General features: G+C 40.3%; 1 protein-coding gene across 1 annotated transcript in view; it reads left to right on the top strand.

The window, feature by feature from the left end:
• Positions 1-2,864: 2,864 nt before the first annotated feature.
• The window catches only part of LOC104340583 (vasoactive intestinal polypeptide receptor), a 28,232-nt gene continuing 11,772 nt past the window's right edge, over positions 2,865-19,324 (top strand). Inside the window, exons 1-5 of the mRNA XM_086466989.1 lie at positions 2,865-2,897; positions 11,926-12,025; positions 15,366-15,473; positions 16,223-16,332; positions 19,162-19,259. Of these exons, the coding sequence (XP_086323115.1) occupies positions 2,865-2,897; positions 11,926-12,025; positions 15,366-15,473; positions 16,223-16,332; positions 19,162-19,259 (449 nt within the window). The remainder of the gene's footprint in view (positions 2,898-11,925; positions 12,026-15,365; positions 15,474-16,222; positions 16,333-19,161; positions 19,260-19,324) is intronic.

Here is a 19,324-nt window from a genome sequence, read left to right as displayed (position 1 = left end):
ACATTTTTATGCACATCAGAGTTATATTCTGAGCCCAAGTTGGTGGTGTAGAGCAGTAGGAAAAGAGAGCTGGTCCTTAGATTAGTTATCTTATAGTAACTGATGAAAATAAAGTTGCTTAGTTATAGCCAGCTTATCAGGCAAGGAACTATTTTGTGACAAAAAGTAACAAAATGCATTAGAGCATACAAGAGATTACGAGAAGTATGGTTATTTTCATGCATTATTTCGTCATTGGATCTTCTTTGGGTACATACTGAGAAATAACGAAGAGTAGAATGAATATAGTAAATGAAAATGATAAATAGAAATTAGGTTTTAGCCTAAATAAGGTTTTAGCCTACAAAAAGATCTGTTTAAAGTAATGAAGGTTTTTAGGTAAACTAAGGAATTGAAAGAAAAACAAAAGAAACAAAAGAACAAGAGCAAGATTTGGGGTTTTTATTAGCATGGACAAAAACTCTTACAAGAGGAGTTTCCAGCTAATTAATTTAAAGCTCAAGGATTGGAATCTGTCCTGGTTTTCAGATCAGCTGGAGACCAGATAGGAAAATCAGATGGAGGAGAGAAAATGTGTAAGGAAGGAAGCACTGAGAGACCACATCTGCTTAAAGAAGCGATGCCTTCGCCTAAGGACTGCTTATGAACACTCATGTCAAAAAACTACACAAAAAAACCTACTAAAAAAAAAAAAAAAGTGATTCTCACTTGGTTTTGCTCCAAATTGCGAGACTGGGTATGATGACCTAAAAGACTTCATCAGAGTGACCTGGGATGCCTTAAATAACAGATTCCAGTTGAAATATTGTGGACAGGGATGCCATGGTGATATTAATTTGATTGCATCTTTGTATTTACAGTGTGACTCCTGAGAGCAATTGGGTTTGAAACACAGCAAACAAATCCCCAAACAGCATGACCTGACTTTGAAATTTGACCTGTTTTGAGGGGAGGGGATGGTTGGGGCCAGATCCATAGGTCTTTTCTGACCTAAATTATTCTGTTATTCTATGATCTTATATACTCAAGCTGTTTGAATATTGTTCAGCAGGAATTAGAATATGTTCCCATTCTGGGGGTATGCGATAGGCCTCTACTTTGCATTTTCCTTTGCATTACAATTAGGAACTGCCTGATACCTTGTGATGCCTGCCTTATATTTGGGTCCTAAAAATTATTCCAGTGAGATAAGAACCACCTTATTGACTAGTGAGAGTTGGCCACAGCTTTAATTCATACATTACAGCTGGGGAAACCCAGTCAAAATCAGCTTTCAAACGATGTTTTTTAGGTTTAATCTCTCTATTTTGTATCAAACTTGATCTTTGGAGTAGCATTTGAGGTTTATCTGTGATCAGATGCCATTATGCACTAATGGAAGACAAACATATAGAAAAGAGGAGGTAAATCAGAATTAGGTTACAAATGTTATCTCACAAATCTATCGCTTTTCCCCCCTCTTTATTCTGCACAGGTTGTAGAGCGGACTGTCTCTCTATCACGAGCCTGGCGATAATATTTGATTTTAGACCCAAATTCCTTTGATTTGCAAGACTACATCCTGATAAAAGCCACCCATCTGGGGTACAGCCTGATAAAAACCACACACATTTCGGCATTAATACAGCTGTCTGCACAGGCACAAGTTGTCTAGATTGCCGTTACAGCAGAGTGGTTTGGTCAGGACTATCAGGTGCAAAGAGAGCAATGAGCAGATACCACTGACATGACTCAGTTTCTGAAACACAAGTAAGGAATTCCACTCAGGGTGCCCTTCTGTATCTGAAATATCTAGGTGGAGCTGACAAAATTATATAGGATTTGTAGAAGAGCTATACACTTATGAAGAAGGCTGCAAAAATATATATTTCCTCAAATGTCTTTAGGTAATATTTTTGGGTAACTTAGGTGAGTCCTGGGTCTCCTCTGACTATACAGAACTCCTGTGTTTAACACCATTGGGAAATAATGAATGATAAACAGGATATAAAATAGCACTTCAAACTTATCAAGCAAAAATACTTTTTTTCCTGATCTCACAGGCCCTGAAAACGGCTTGATGCAATTTTCACTGTGGCAAAGCTCAAAACTAGTGCCTAGGTACTATGAACCCTGTCATTTAAAAAAATAATATCTTTTTTTTTTCCCTTTTATTTTTTTTTTTTCACCCACAAAATCCAAGCCATAGGTAGGAAGGGCTTTAGCTTTTACCTATTGCACCAAGAAATAAAGCTACATTCGAGGCATCTTTGTAACACAGGGGTCAGAAAGACCTTATGCAAGTTGTGGGGGACGTTTTCTATCGCTGCTCAAAATTTTCCATCTGAGAGGAGGGGGATGCCAAACCCCAGAAACTCCATCTCTGAGTCCCCAGGGAATACCACGCTGTCAAACCCACTGAAAGCCCAGATGAGAACCTGCTGCCACTGGCCCCAAGCACCGTCCCGTTAGCAGACGGTGGGGTGAACCCAGCGTCTCTTCTTGCACGGAGAACATCTCCTTCCAAGCGCACCCTAAAAGACCAGCCGGTGCTCCGGCTCCCCGCGGCTTTGCAGGTGGGCGAGACCAGAGGACAAATTCATAAAGGTGGATCCAAAATCCCAGGGAAGGGGGGGGGGGGGGGGGGATAATGGAGAATCTCCTTCCCTCCACTGCCAGCTTCGTCCTACGGGGGCGGGATGGTGCTGGGCTCCGGGTGTCCGGGGAGGGAGGTGCAAGGCTCGCCGGGGCGGGTCTTGGGCAGGTGGGGGTGGGCTGAACCTCGGCTTTTGGCAGCTTCACAACAGGCAGAGGGAGCGGGAAGCAGCCGGTTGCTGCTGCTGCTGCTGCTGCTGCTGACGAGGAGGAGGAGGAGGAGGAGGAGGATGCGAAGTTTGTGCTGGCTGCTGCTGCCGCTGGTGAGTGCCCGGCGGTGGTCCCTCTGGGGTGGGGGGTGGTGGGGGGGTGAAGCACTGCACATCTGGCTCCTGTTGGCCACAGCTGGATGGCTGTGCAGCTGCCCCGCAGCATCCGGGTGGGGGATGTCTGCAGAGACAAGGTAACTTTCCTCGTAACAGGGAGCAGGTAGAAAGACAGAAAAATAAGGGAAGGGTTAAAAAACGGGGATGGGGATGTAGCAGGGGAGGAAAGAAAAAAATATACTTGAGTTAAAGGTTTGACACAAGTCTTTTCTTTAAAGTTTTCTGGCCCTAATATGCTATTAATAAATATCTTTTCATTTCCATTCATTAGAATCACAGTTTCTTAGAAAAGCATCCCTACACCAGAATAGTTGTAGCACGACTTTAGAGGGACAGAAAGGGACAGCTTGCTGTCCCAGTTGTCCTAAGAAAGGCAACTTTGCTAAAGAAGGAGGATAACTCAAAAGGAATAGCTCCTCCTGGTGGATTTGGGACATTTACCTCTTTGAGAGGGCATTGATTTTTTTACTGTTGAAGGCACCTGCTTATAATGTCACCAAGCAGGCGCATGAACTGTCTTACATCTGCTGTGCACTGGAGGCAGCAGGTGAGATTGTAACATCAGGGAAGATGTATGAGCAGAGACACAACTCAAGCACGTATGTCCCTCCCTAAGCCCCATGCTCTACTGCTGGCATTGCCTGGGCCCGTTAGCCAGAGCTGGTGTAAGCATGAGTACAGTCATCTATCCTCTTTCCCCTCAATCTTCAGCCTCAGAGAAGCGTTTGGAAACCTGCCTATGGGTGTGATTCCCAGGGACTTGTTAATTCTAGCTTTAGCCATTTCACAGTTAAATGTTCGGTGTAGGCTGGGATTCAAACTCCTGCTGTAGTCAAGGGGGAGACAGTCACCTTCCCAGGAGGCATTTCATCTTGTCCTGAGAAAGACAGATGGAGTGAATGTTCCCCAAGGGCCTATTTTCTTCCACTGACAATAGTGAGAGCCTAGACGGTTACAGAGTGGTCTTCACCCTTCGGTTTTAAAAGGTGAAAGATGGGATGTAAATTTTCACACCTGCAGCTCACATCCTCTAGAACTCATTTTTTTCCTCTGTATTCACACAGCCTTACATACAAGTGATAGGGTATAGGTCCTTGCTACATAAACCTTGTCACGTATAGTTTCTGTCATGTGTAATACCCTTCTTCCAGGAAAAACTAGTCAGCCTGAAGTGTTACACTGCTACAGGTAGAGTGACTTTGCCATCTGGACTAAGCTTTTTACACATAATAGAGGCACAACTTACTCTTGCAGCTGTCAGCAGAGTGGAGCTAAGCTGAAGTGATGTATCACGCACATCTGTAGGTTGCCAAGCGTCATTTTAATGTTTTAGCATATTGCAGCACACTGTGCCCATAATAAAAGAAATTCTACAAACTACATGCTCTACGTAGCTTTTGGCCTCCAACTATTGCTCCTATATGAACTCCAACTACATGTCTGATTAGAGTCCGTGCTCTAAATATCATTGGTTTTCGTGTCTCAAATTAGGTCTCAAGGGAAGCTTTGCATCCTAAATCAGACAGTCAGAAAATGCCAGAGACCCATAGAATAAGGGTAAACAGTCCTTTCATATTTCAAAGCATCGTGTCAGAGCAGAGGAATAATTCTAGTGTGGATTTTGCAAATAATTCATTGTCAGATTCGAAAATAAACCAGAAGGATAATCCTGAAAACTTCCTTTGTGAAACTGGGTACTTTTACCTCCTATCAACTCCACAGGGATGGATGTTGCAGGATGTATTTTGTGCCTTGCAGAACAGTCTTTCATGTTAAAAATTACAGTTTGCTTGTGAGTGACAAGGAACAGAGAGCAGTGGGTGCTGAAATGCATGAAAAAGACTTTTCCTGTCTTAAAGAATTCAGAGTCTCAGGAAAGAGGGGATAGGGAACAGAAAAGACTCTGCATTCACTGTCCTTCCTGCTGAGCTAAACTGCTTTCTTCTTCAAACACGTAATGGCTTTTCACATTTCTGAGGAAGGGATTCAGTCTGATCTAACGAATGGAGGTGAGAATGGAAACATAGATGGGTTATTGCTTTGCCGTACATTTGCTTTAACACAGCGTTTCTTGTGGTACGGGCTTATGGATCCAAATTCGTGGCAAGATGCTGAGCTCCTGATAAAGCTGGGTCCCTAAATTTGTGACACAGCTACTATTGGCTAATTTGCGTTGGAGGGACATACATGCTTCTTCCAGGGATCCAGTCCCTGCAGACCTTAAATTCCCCTCCATAGGGAACTGGAGGTATGGAAGAATCAGTCAGTTTAGACGTTTCATTAGCCTGGAGGGAGTAAAAGGAGGGAGACAGGCTCCTGTACAGTGAGTCACTCTGTCCTCAAATAGATATCTGAGAAAGGTAGGAGGAATCCTTCCCTGGAACTGCTTGTCTGCCTTCGTTGATTGTTAAGGGAGGCTTCATGGGGGAGTTTAGAATAATCATCTAAAATTATCTATCTAAAATTAGGAATTTTGTCTAAATCTATTCATTTAGCCTCCTTCAATACTACTGGGAAGAGGTGGAAACACTCCAAGAACGATGGCTATGGCTTCAGCTGAGTGAACTTGCTGATGGACTTTGACATCTAGGCTTCAGTTCTTGAAACGTGAACTCCACCTTTAGACACGTTATACATGTAGAAAGGGAGACATTTTTCTTTGATTTAGAGGAACACTTGCAATAGCAGAAAATTAACATCTCCAGTTATTAGTTTTCTGTTACTCTCTAAGTGCTAGTGATAATTAAATGCTCTACCCAGTTTAGCATAGATCTAAGAAATTAATTTTCATTTTTATCAAGATAATACTAATTACACAGGGTTTATAAACAAAATAAATCAGTATGGCTGTATTATCACATGCAGAATATCTGTGAGTAAATGCATATAGTCATCATATACATGGATATGTATGTATAGCAAATACTGTTCTGTATAAGTCTATGCAGTTAAATACAGTCAGATAAATACAATCCAATACACAGAGGAGCATTCAAACATTACTCCAATGTCTTAAAAACAATCTTGAAAAGATATTCCTCTAAATGACTGTAAGGCAATCAGTGTCTCAGCTTCTCTTGTTCCATAGGTAATCGAGTTAGAAAGAGAAAACAAACACTGAAAATGTCCTCTAGGTAGTCATTTTAAGTGCAAAAGACTCCTGAAATAATCTATTTAACTTGCTGAAGAGAAAAATTGAAGTAGTTCTTTACCTTTGGGGTCGAAAGCTTCTGGGATCAAGACCACGTCAGAGCTTACAAGTGGAGGGCAGGACTTTCTGGGTTAACTCAGTGTTTTGCTGGTGACCGGAGTCATGTCATTGCTGTGGAGACTTCATGCTTTACAGTCAGCCAAAATCAAGAGTGGTAGACATGGCTTGGATAGGGTAGAAGCAAACTGGATGCTCATCTATTACTACAAAATTGAGCAGTGGACTTTTTTTGCTGCATAAGAAGTCTTTGGTTATTGTTTTATAGTTTCTTGTAGTTTTCTAACAGAACATAATACTACATATATTACATTATAAATACCCCAAAATTACTTATAGGGCACAGTAGATAGGAAGATACTGCAGTGATTGTGAATGTAGTTGTACCAAAATGGACAAGAGCTTATGGAGCTCGAGGTTGGTCCCAGCTCCATTCAAAGCACATATGAAAATTGGCCCTGACTTCAGTGAGCTGTGACCCCCAGTCTCAAAGTTTTCTAATTAGTACTTGGCCTTTTGAGAAAGGGGTTAGGCAGGTGTATGGAGACAGGCCTTATAGAAGATTTTGATGAGATATATTCCACAGACTGAGAAGTTTATGAAAAAGGCTGAAATTTTCTTTGTCTTCTTCAGTTATTCAACCTATGTTCAAGATTTTTCATGAGCCTCTTTCCATCCTATAAGCCTTTCCTGTTCATCAAAATTTCAGCTGAAAACAATGTATGCATTTCAGAGCATATCCTGGTTCTCTGCACTGTCTTTGGCATCACTGGCCGACTTTCAGGACTGACTGAACACTTCATTCCACAGCCAAAAATAGGCAGGGGACGCATGAGTTTTGAATGTCTTTTCTGTGCCTTTTTATATCCTAAAATACCAGGTGAGTTTTAATCCTCCAAGCTGGGAGTCAGTGTGTGTGACATGAACGTCAGACAACTCTGGTTTTGTCAAAGGGAGAGCCTAAATATTCAGGCATCAGAGTCATATCAGAAAACTGAAGAGAGGAAGCACAGACAGGGAGAACAGGGAGTACAGAGATGATTTCAGAGCAGATCTGAGATAAGATCTGAGACGTAAATGCAAGCTGTAGAGACAGAGGCAAAAAGAACAGTGATGAATATTCCTAGTAAATGATTTATGCACTTGATGTAAAACTTATTAGTGAGTTTTTAGGATTGCACGGCATTGGAAACTAAACTGGATCACTGGAAAGATCCTTCAAGTTCTTTAAACCTTTCCATCTCGCCAATGAATTTAGCCACTTCTTTGATTTTTGGTTAATTTTCAAAAAGACTAAGTGTTACCAATTTACTTCTGGCTCTTTGATCCCATTGAATTGCTCTTTCAAAAGTGACTAATATATTTGGTGCCCAGCTTTGAAGCAGTCACTTGTTTTCAGAAGCATAGAAAATGTCCCTACTTTTTCCCAAGTGTGCTAATGGACTCCTTAATGAGTGAAGATCCGCCTTTTATGTGACATCTAAATTACAGTTTTTCTACCACCACAGCAGCCTAGGGGCACCATCTTTGGATGGGCTGTCAGGAAAGATTTCTTTTAACTAAGTTGCGCTAAGCATGGCATGAGGATGTTGCTAGAAAATCTCTCTTCCCCACTGTTTGTTAAGTCTGATGTTGTCCAACACAAGCAAATCAAAGCCTAAAGTGCCATTAGCTTGATTTTTCTGTTCAGCTTTGGGCAAATAGACTATCATGTAACAGAGGAAATACAAAACAACGTTGTACTTACTGTCAGTGAGTATACCGCTTAAGCTTTCAATGCAATAACCTCACAGATGTTAAGAAAAAGAAGGCTAAAAGTAAGCACAAGCCTAAACTCTGGTGCTCTAAACCATCTCAGGTTTTTAGCATGCCAGTGCCTGTCCTGGGTAACTTTTTGGTGTTCACTATGTGACTGCTTTGTTCCAGGAAAGATTGTTTCAGTGGTTAGGACTTTGAGTTAAAATTTTGGCTGGTCACTGATGCTCAAGCCACCATAGAGATCGTCGTGTTACGGTGCTCAGCAACACTCAGCGTGCTTGGACCAGACTATCCTTGAGGTCCCTTCCAACCTGGTATTCCATGATTCCTTGAGTGCTGTTTACAACACTGCATGAAATCTCTAAGTTTTCTGTTTAAGCCCTGGGTTGAAGGCACCCCACTGTGATTTTCAGTAAGGTTCATGCCAGGTTGCTGCCTAGCTACTGGGAAATGTTGACCCAAGGAGTAGCTTTTTAAATAAGCCTCTTACACTTCTCACTGTGGCAGGGAAGACTTTGCCAGATTAGACATTCCTGCCTCAGAAACCTCTGCTTTTTTTTGGTTCCTAAATTATCCTTTCTAAAGTGAAGAGGAGCAACTCTTTTCCTGCAAGAACTCAGTTGTTTCAGCAGATGCCCCCCAAATTGCAATACTGTATCCCTGAAAAAAATGCAGAGCCCCTGTTTTCTAGGAAGCCCCGTCACCTAACCACTATAGGCAGATGAGAGTAAGAACATGCGGTTTTCTCTCAAGGCATTGTGAGATTAATAACAAAAAATAAGTAAGCCATAGTAAACAAATCACAAGTAATGTTCTGCCCAGAAGGCTTTTTGTTAGCTGTAAAATGGTTTAATGTCTTTCTTTTTCTTAAAGCCTGAAGAAAAGCAACAAATTGAAGCATCATCACTGTTCTCAATTTCTTGTATAGGTGTTCTTTTTTTCCTTTTCTTTTCTTTTTTTTTTTCCCTAACAGTGGAATTACTTCCAGTGAGGCTACAGGATTGTAAGTTAACACCACCAGCCTCATTTTCGCTTCTTACAGGATAATCTGTAGGTTACATCTGCAATTGCACTTGATGTTGATTTTCAAACACTGAAGTGTCAGTAATATTTAACATATGCACTGGCCTGTAACAAAAACTGGGGGGTCTGGTGGCTACAGCCACCCCCAGCCAAATCCAGTAAACCTGAAGCAAACAAAATGTGAGCATGCTGATCAGTTGCTTACCTATCAGTGGGAGTGGGATTGACTACAGTCTCATCATTGGTGAGTACCACCAGCAGCTGGTTGGGATTTCTAGAAGTAACTGTAAAATCATGTTTTCTGGTGATCCATCACTGCTTTCAGAGACAGGAGTCTGGACTGCGTGGACTAGGAATCTGATCTGTTATAGCAATTCCTCTGTCGTGTGTAAAACCAATGCAGTACAACTTCCCTGTGGGTAGGGTATGGGCTTCCCCAGCCACTAGCCACTGTAAATGAGTAGCACTCCACTGGTTTCAGCACAACTCTGCCCAGTTACGGTGACTGAGGGTCTGGTTCAGCTGGTGTAGATTTACCAAAGCAGAGAAAAAAGGAGATGCAGCCTACTTTGAGCAGCAGGCAGTCTGGCACACGTATTCAATGTCTGATGGACGATTTGGGAGAGCTCAGCTGCTTAGTCCCTCATTTACGTTCCACCTGCACCAGCTGCATGTGTCCCTTTGTTGATGTCCTGGTTTGGCTGGGACAGAATCCCAGTCCATCCACTCCAGGCAGGCCGTTAGCAGTTTTGAGTAAGCCAGGGCAGCTGACCTGAGTCAGCTACAAGGGTAGCCCATCCTGTGCTCGTCATAAAGGGGGAAGGTTTGCTAAGAAAGAGGGAGTCCTGGCTAGTGTTCCTCCTGCTTCAGAGGACTGTGATGGTTAGGCATTCCAGGCTGAGTGTAACTTTGTGTATTTTATTTGCTTTGTTGTTTCACTAAATCTGTCTTTGCTTCAACGTTTGGATCTCCTCTCCTTTTCCTGATTCCCATTCTCAACTAAGGAGGGGTCATCAAGTGATAGTATAACTGCTATAATTTAGTCCCTAGTGTGGCTAAATGTAGACAGTTGTCTCTTGTAGAAGATAACCCTTCCTTCTCTGAAACTTTTAATAACCAATTATGTGTCTGTTTCTACCATTCCCAGCACCTCTGGTGTGAGGTGGGAATTAAGTTAACCCATCTCTCACAAGTGCTTGTTTCTAAAAGGCATTTCAAATCTCCTTTCATGGTTTTGATTTCATTTGGGGTTATGACTGGCCATTGCTTTCAAGCTTTTTACCAGAGGACTCATTATAGATGGCAAGTTGGATATCATCATGTCAAGTTGTTATGACTTTCAAACGTCAAGCCTAAGAATGTCTCAAATACAAATTTTTCTCCACAGTAACATGGTCCAGAAATTCCAGAAAACAGAGAAATTAGTTCTTTCTCATCCAGCTGAGTCTATTTTTATATACTGAAATAGTGAGAAATTTATGTAGCAGTCACTTTGTTACTACTATTTAAATAATTCGTTTGTTGTGTAGGTTGAATACAAGATGAAATTTAAGTTAAAATACAGAGATGAGCAGGGATCTTATTAATACCTGAAAAATTTCATTTCAGAGTTGTGTTACTATAGTTGAACAACAGGAAGTACTATTTTAAGAGTCACTCATGCTGTTTTATAAAATGTATTTTGAGTTACCCACTGGAGGAATATGATGCATGAAAAAAGCCATGTCTTAATTTTCTTTTCAAACAGTGTCCTCAATCCTCTTTCTGTTCTAATATTAGGATGTATGATCTATCTCTAGGGCCTCATAATTAAAATCAGTCTGTCTATGCTACTCTAAAAAACCCAAATGTAGGCAGAATTTTTAAAGGTTTTTAAAGATAAAGTTGTGTTCTCTTTTTCCCCCTAGGCAGTTATTATTGAGAAGATGTAATAGTCTACATGACTTTCAGTAAAGTTTCTGTTGGGGCTAAAAGAAGTCCTGGTTGTGCTGCTCACTGAAAACATTCTGAAGGCCAATAAATCAACTTCCTGAGACCAAAAAGGCAATATAGCAGTGATGTTTTCATTTGTACTGTGTTTTCAAAGTCATTAGAGGTTTAGAATGGCCTACAGTCTTCCTCAGAAGTGTCTCAGAAAGCCTTCAATCCATCATTTCAATTAAAATCACCACCCACTGAGCCCCTGGCCTTGCCTCAAATAGCATAGCTTGCAAAGGAGAAATCCTCTGCTCTATTTCATGTAAGACTCCCTATGTCTTCAAAATCCCAAAGGAGGCTTTGGTGTGGTATTCAGTTGTCTAAACACAGTTCAGTTGCTTTCTAGACTCTATTGGTCCTGTGTTTAATTCAGTTAACTAAACGGAAATGTGTAGAAATATTTGAGACCTCAGATAATGCATTTGCGACTTCTACATGGGGCTGGCCAAAATTAATGCAGAATCGACTCATGAGGGCTGAGATACCTTATAGCATCCCAATGGGCAACAACTATTCCTGGGTGAGCGAGACATCCCTTAAATTTCATAGACAGCAAAAAAAGCTCAGATAATAAGATTACCTGTAGACACTGTAGGTTCTTTCTCAGAATTTAGTTGCCAGAGGCAACTACTTGGGGATGTTCTAGGGTATTAAGAACATCTTCACAATGACATCAGATATGATGCAGGACTATAGGGAATATTAGACTGTCTGCAGCGGGTGAAGGACATGCAGAAGGAGGCTGTGGTCTTGTATATTTATCAATTTGTATACATATATATATGATCGTGCACATTCAGACATGTGTACAAATTGATAAAAGCACAAGACCACAGCCTCCTTCTGCGTGTGCTATTTGCAGAAAAATCTTAAGCTGGAGTTTTCACTTTCTTAGACCTCAAAGTATTAGCTAGGAGGTACAAACTGGAAAGAAACCTGTCTCTTCTCAGTCTGGTAACAGCAAAACTTCTTGGTTTCTTTTGTTTTTCTCTCACCGAGGTTGCGGGAATCCATCCAGAATGCAAGATATTCCAGCAGGTGGTCAAAGAGGAGGCTCTCTGCTTAGAAAAGAATGAATCTGTTTCATCCGATCTTGAAGGTAATGGTCCTCATTGTCAAGCTCTTATATAAATATCCCTTGCATATCATTTCAGGGGCAAAATGTCAAGATGCCGTTTGTTCTCCTGGGTCAAGATTTGCTTCCTATTTTATTTGGTTTCTTAATAGTTTGAAGTGCTTCTTCTATAGGTTGGGACTTTACCTCATCTCACTTTAGACCTCTTTAAAAGCTCAATCTAAGTCAAGACTTGTCTTCCAAAGAAGCTTCTACAGAAGACACTAAAAAGCATGCTGAAATTTTATCGTGAAATCATTCCAATCTGGTGAAAATGTTCTTTGCGAAAAAACAGAAGGAAAAAACATAATCCCAACTTCTTCAAAATATTCTATTTCTACATTTTAAGGGAGGTTCTTTATTTCTTTGTTTGTTTGAAAAGATCTACTGAGGTGGTGTTTTGAAAATCTATTACAAGTTCGAACATAAATTTCAAAAATTAAAATGGCTATTTCAGAGAGCCTGTAAAATATTTCTGAAGTGCTGTGTAGGGGGTTCTCTTTGGTGGGGTTTTTGTATTGCGGAGGCATGTTTTGAATTGCTTCAAAGTGAAATTTAAAAATGTTCAAATTCTTTCAAAAGTTTAGTCATAGTTTTTCTGGCCAAATTTGCTTAGAAAAGTATGAATCCACCTCAGTGAGACTTTTTAGTTTCATGAATTATCAGATGTTCATTTTCTACAGATGAGTTATGAGACAAAGAGGCCTCATGCACTTGGTATGAATAGAAGTATTGCAACAGCCTGGGAGTCTACCTTTAGCAGCCTATTGAAATTTAGACACTAACCCCCAGGATATTTCCTTAATTTTCTTATTTATTTTTCTGCAGCCTTTCCAATCACGCTGATGTCTGATATCCTTCTTGTACTTGCCTCCTCTATTTTTCCCCTCCTTTAATCAAGTCCAGAATATCTACTGGACACATTTTGTGCTTGGAACACCCAGTAACCCACCCAAAAAAGTTCTGCCAAAAATTGTGGGTTTTTTCAATAATGATTTATTACATGTATTACAGCAGGATATTCCAAGTATTTTTCTCTTTGCTGGAAAAATAATTACACGATTTTGAAATTCTTTTGTAGTAAAGGCTATACGAAGAAATAAAACTCAAAGTTCTGTTAAAATATTCAAAAATCTTCAATCTTCTCAACTCTGATCTCAAAGCTCTCATTTCCACCTTTTATTCTCTAGAGATGGAAAGACTTTAATTAAAATCTGTTCTGGTATTTACAGCCTTTCTCAATATAGTTTAAAATTAAATATTAGATCTGGAAAAATAATTCATCCCCAATATTTTATCTGGGGTATTTTAATACTATAAGACTGGTAAAAGTCCCCAGCTTGCATTTCAGTTTTCAGGATCTGAATAAGACAAACTGAAGGTCACAATTTTTCAGAGTTACTTCTCAGTAGTCACAGGGAATCCGTGCTGGAATTAGTCTATGTTGCAGACTTTCTTTTTACGTAGTACCACTTCATTCTTGTTGTACAGAGCAGTGTCTAATGAGTGTCATCAGTAGAGTCCAGGGTCCAATTCGTCTCATCTTGAAGCAGATGTATAAAATAGGTCAATTGAATCTACCTCTAAAATGCTTATTTTTCTCTATTGTCTATAAAAAATAATAAAAAGCTGAAAAAGACTTGGATACCTGTGACGTCAACATTCCTTTATACAATTCCTACTGCAGTTGTCTTTATGGAGTCTCAGCTGGCTTGAACAATCACTAGTCTCTTGAAAACTTTGGTGTGTGAGAGGTTCTTTCTGCCACAGCCCTCAGTGGTTTCTTTGATATGAACAGTAGAAGTCACTGGAAATGAAGCCAGGTCTAAGACTTCAAACATACAGGTTCCACTCCTACATAAGGTCACTCCATTCTCATTTTTAACCCCACGTTGCCAGACACAATGGATTTTTTTTAGACTCAGCTCCTCAAAGGTACTATAGTCCCTCTAAGAGGGATCCTTTAAGTCCTCAAGTGTGTGGGCCACTGCACATCTAAATGGGACTCATATTACCTGAATTTATTTATCTGAAAATTAGAAGCCTAGTTTAGGTTATAATCATCAGAGAGACCGAGGTATTTGCAGCGAGTGATTCATCCTGTCCTCAGAAAGAAGGCACCAATATATGGGATGAATCATGCGCAGAAAATCCCTGTCTCGTTCTACTGATTACAGAGGGAACATAGCTAAGATTAGCTAACGTATTTTAGACAATTAAAATTAGAGATAATGAAACAGGGCTTCTATTTTCCCATCTGGCAAACGGGGGATACCAGGAATTTCATTCTCCCAAGGGTGATGTGAGGGTAATGCTGAGGGAGATTCTCAGGACTATCCTTTCAGAAGTTGGAGAGTAACTTTGCTCAGCTACAGGCAAGTAATATTGCTTCCACATTTCAGCTCTCGACAATTTCAGACTTGCCTTGTCATCAGAGGAAACAGAAAAGAATCAGTAAAAGAAAATAACACCTCCCCAGTGAAACTCCTGCACTGTTTTATATCTACCTTATGACTACCTAGAGATTAGTTTCAGTTACAGCATGGTGGTTTTTTTATTGGTTCAAACACCTTTACTTGCTGACAATTTTTCTGTGCTGCACCCACACCTACTTGCCAACAGACACTCTGTGACCACAGCTTGAGTCTCAGTGTAATGCGTCTGTGACAAAGCTGTGATTAACCATAACTTCGAAAACTCTTTTTATCGGACTCATAGCTAGCAGCATGCCCTGAGTCATCAGCTAGAAGTCTCTGATTTAGGGAACCTCATGAATGCCAAGCAGTTGTACTTACTCCTGCTGATGGCTATCTAATCCTTGTTGAAATCCATTGTAAAAATACCACTGATTGCCTGGACTTCAAGACCAGGATTTCAATCCTTATTTCCTTTAAGTCAGGTGAAATTGGTGGACATTAAGCATGAAATCAAGAGACTAAGCCTGAATTTTTAAGTCTGATGTTCTTCAGTTATTCTCAGAAACCACTAATGAGAACTCTCAAGTGCTAATTATTATTCAGTGTTTTGATTTTGGTGACCTTTGTTTTGACAATAGAAAGTGCTCCAGCTGATTTGGCTTTCAGATCGTGTCTACTTGAATTTCAGGTACATGCTCTCATGAGATATGGTAGGGAAAGGTCCAACTGGAATGCCAAGTGCATATGTGAGCGATGATGCATTCAAGAAGAGGAAAACAACACTGCATGCCCTGTTGTGGCTGCTCTTGCATGTGAATTAGTGGGAAAGCCACCGACAATCTCATGATGGGAGATCAACTGTGTGCTGTTCTGTGTGTGTTTCTTTATTTAGAGGCACTTTTTTTCAGGATGTGCCAGAGATTGGGATGGTCTAACCTGCTGGCCCAGAGCTGCTGTTGGGGAAGTGGTTCAAGTTCCCTGTCCAAGATTTTTTGAAGAAATCACCAATATCCATGGCAAGACTTTTTCCTATCCTTTTTATCCCTATTTTTTAAAAGAAATTCTGATAGTTAAAGATCCGGTAACTTGCATATTTTCCTAATTCATGATGTTATCTTATGTCAATTGACATGCAATAATTATCCAGACAAACATCTTGGATTATGGTCAATATTTGGCCCTCTTTTGTTTTGTGTTATGCTGTACTGAATTGTCTAGTCTTTTTGGTGGTCTAAAAATATGGGTAATTGCACTATGTTGCTAAGGTGATAAAGGAATGTAAGTATGGCATAGAATCACTCATTTATTAAGTCCTAGAACAATTAATGTTAGAAAGGACCTATTCAGGTCAACTAGTCCAATCATCCAGTCAGAGCAGGAACAAGTTCAAAAATTGTATCTAACTTCAAAGCTAGATCACGTGGCTCAGGCCTTTGTCCATGAGCATAAATTATGTTGCAAATGCAGGATAGACTGCATAATTTGATTTCCTCTGTGTAAGGACTGAATTTACAGAATGATTTTCCTACATGAAATATATAAGTTCTACTGCATCTTGAAATGAATGGGAACATCTGTCTCAATTTTTCAAACGATAGGTATATAGAACACTATAACTCTACAGCTAATCTTGCTGAACATGACTAGACCTGTAAGTGCCTAACTTAAGTATCAAAGTAGTAATAAAATTTTTTTTTGTTTCTCATCAAAACTTAAAGAACGCCCTCCCTTATAACACATTCTCTGATATATTTTACCATTAAAGGCTTTCTTCAGAGAAACTGTACACAGGAGGCATATTGGTCAGAACCATTCCCGCCATACACCGTTGCCTGTGGATTTGATGAAGTTTCCAGTAAAGGGCCCGAGGATCAGGTGAGTTTTTTATTCCCTGTTTGTGGACGCCACCTGAGCACCCTCTTCTGAGCATGCTGAGTAGTTGGATGCCTCCACACATCTGAGCACTGTCAGAATCCAGTAATTACCTGTCTTCAGTGCTAAGCTCAAATCTTTTAGGCATATTTAGAGCCTGTTTAACAAATTAGGCTTAATATAAAGCAAGAAACTAGCAGGTAGCACTTTCCTCTCCATCCAATTGTCTCCTCTTGGTGTTAATGAGTAGACTCATGATCAGTTCATTTGTCCTGCCTAACAAAGACTGGTTCTCTGACAGAGGTGATTTGAGTCCTCATCATGCACCTGTCTCCCAAGGAAAATCTACCAACCTGTCTGGGTGGAATTTTTCAGGGAAAACTCCTTTGGATCCCTCCTGTTGATTCCTTTTTTTCCTTTTTTTCCCCCAGATATTCTTTGAGTCAGAGAGAAAGATTCCATAACTTTATAACATGGTGGTCAATGCACATCTTTAGGAGGGGGCTCTTGGATGCCATTGAGTACTTCCATAATGTATCTTAGGTGTTCAGTGAAGTAGAAGATCTGATGATCATCTCTGGTACTCAGTTAGGCTCCAGCAGCATTTCTTTTTCACCCACATCTTCATACGATTTCAATTTCCATGTTCCTCATCATACTTGGCCCCAGGATAGGAATGCCTCACACTTCACTGGTGGTAGTTGTGCCTCAGTGGCGAACTTAGCCTCGTGGCTGCTGGTGGTTGATTAACAGAGGTATGCTGGCTGCCTCTGCCTTTCAGTTCTGACCTTTGCTAAATGGGACAGTTCCAGCAGAAGAGAACAGGGGTGTCTCAGTTCCCTCATCTCCAGTCTGTGTTGGACAAGGCTTGTACATCTTGCACAAATGCAAGATAGGGTACATTGCTTCCTCCTCCTCCTACTGTGGTGTTTTGATAGAAACAACGGTCTCCCTCCAATATATGAAAGAAAAGAGTAACTCATAGCTCGTTGTGAGTGTGCAGTCATGACTCAACAGTGGAAAGAGGTCATTTTTCATGGGCCAAAACAAGACACAAAAGCGAAGAGGATGTTATCTGGAGTAAACCATTGGTTCTCCAGGCATGCAAGCTCAAGCACAGAAGTACTGGTTCAGATACCTGAATCTTTGGGAAGTGTAGATGCAATTGGCTTCAGCCATTTGGCTTCATGAACTTAGAAGCTCAAGTACAATGGTAGTAGACATGATAGACAATCTGGAGCTCAATTCTCCACCTACAAACTAAGAATATGTGTATTTCCTTTCATTGTGGGGAAGCTAGGAAGAGAAATGTTTTTTAAAACTTCTGGAAAGATGATGGAAACCATGCAAACAGTTCAGAAGGGATCTAAGACTCATAAGGTGGCATGTATTCTGGAGCAGAGTTCTCCAGCCCTGGGACTAGCTGCCATGGCATGGCTCTGTCCACGGAGCTAAATTCTCTTAATATCCAGGATGGCTTTCTCCAAGCAGTTCCTGGCTTGTGCTAAGGCAGGCATAGTTTGTAGCTGGCCTCTTGCTGAAATTAAGCAAGAGACTAGATTTATACTTCATCATTATGGAAGATTTCAGAGCAGAGCTCATGTGTGTGCTGTGGCTGTGTTTAGTTTGCTATTCCATTCAAACCCACAACGTCTATAAAAGGAAGAAAAGATCCATAAGCTCTACTACATTCTAAACATGGGGAAGGAAGTAAAAATAATCCACTTATACTCTAAGAGAACTGCTTGGTTTGTATTTTGTGTCTGCAGTCAGGACTTAGGAAGTCTTCTGCATATACTGTGTTTTTTTAGCTGCTCTACAAAACCAGATAAAATGCATCAAAATACTTCATTGTTCAACTGAAGAACCTGCTTTCTGTTTTTTGATCTGTATTTTGAAAATACTGTATAAAAGTTTAGGACTATTTCAGAAACACCAGGAGGATTCCTAGCTTGTCAGAGTTGCATGAGTTAGTTATGGATTTACTTAAAATTGCTAATTGGTTGTCTCAACCTAGAATTGTTGCCTTTTGGATAAACAGAGTTTGGAACAATTATAGAACAAAATGTCCATTGCATTTGCAAGGAGGAAATTTGCATGGATTCAGAAAATTTAGTTTCTTGGGTTTTTAAATAATCAGGTGATCTTGTAGTGAATCAGGATAAAATTTGCGTAGATAAAGCAATGTAAACAAGCTTCATTTTTCTTAGGACATCGGATGTTTAAATACAAAACAAATTAACATATGAACTATAAAGCATTCAGTGTTACAGTATATGGCAACTGAATGAACTGTTTCTCCAAAGAATTAAAAGACTGTGAGTTTATTTCCTTGGCTTTAACTTTCTTACCTCCACAATACGATGTGACCGTTTCAGTGTTTCTGTTTCCTCACCTGCAAAATGCAAGTTTTATTTCATTTTTAACTATAGCTGTTTATGAAAACCCATATGTATCAAATCCCACCCAGCTCTAAAGTGATGGATTCACAAATTGCCCATCAGCAGGTCTCAGTGCCCTAGAGTCTTTACGTACCTATAGCAGAAAATGTAGTTACTCAGCAAAGTTAATATTTTCCTGTTGAACGTGCTGCAAGCTGTTGCTAGTGCAGATAAGCCTGTGGGCTGTGAAACCTGTCTCATGTGTAAGGATTCAAAAGAAAAAAAGGTGTTAGCAATGGATGAAAAACCCCAAAGCAGATCTCAAGCACGCAAAGCAGTGCATACGTGATGAGACTGACTAGTAAGGGAAAATGTATCTCGGTGAAATAAGCACACCAGCATGCATGCTGCATAACCACCAGCATTGGTCTGTGTTCTCTTTTTCTCATAGAAATCATATTATTCTGCATTTTGGCGTGTCTACACTGCTGGCTATGCAGCATCAGTGACTTCACTCATTACAGCTCTAATTGTCTTTGCTGCCTTCAGGTAAAAAAAAATGGTCTCTTTTTCAGGATATCTTAAGACAGTCTCATCCTAATTTTTCTCAAACC

This window comes from Leptosomus discolor, chromosome 6 (assembly GCF_034619465.1).
Source record: "Leptosomus discolor isolate bLepDis1 chromosome 6, bLepDis1.hap2, whole genome shotgun sequence".
In the NCBI taxonomy this organism is placed as follows: domain Eukaryota; kingdom Metazoa; phylum Chordata; class Aves; order Leptosomiformes; family Leptosomidae; genus Leptosomus; species Leptosomus discolor.
The sequence above is the reverse complement of the archived record's forward strand: the minus strand, read 5'-3'. Positions and strand labels throughout refer to the sequence as shown.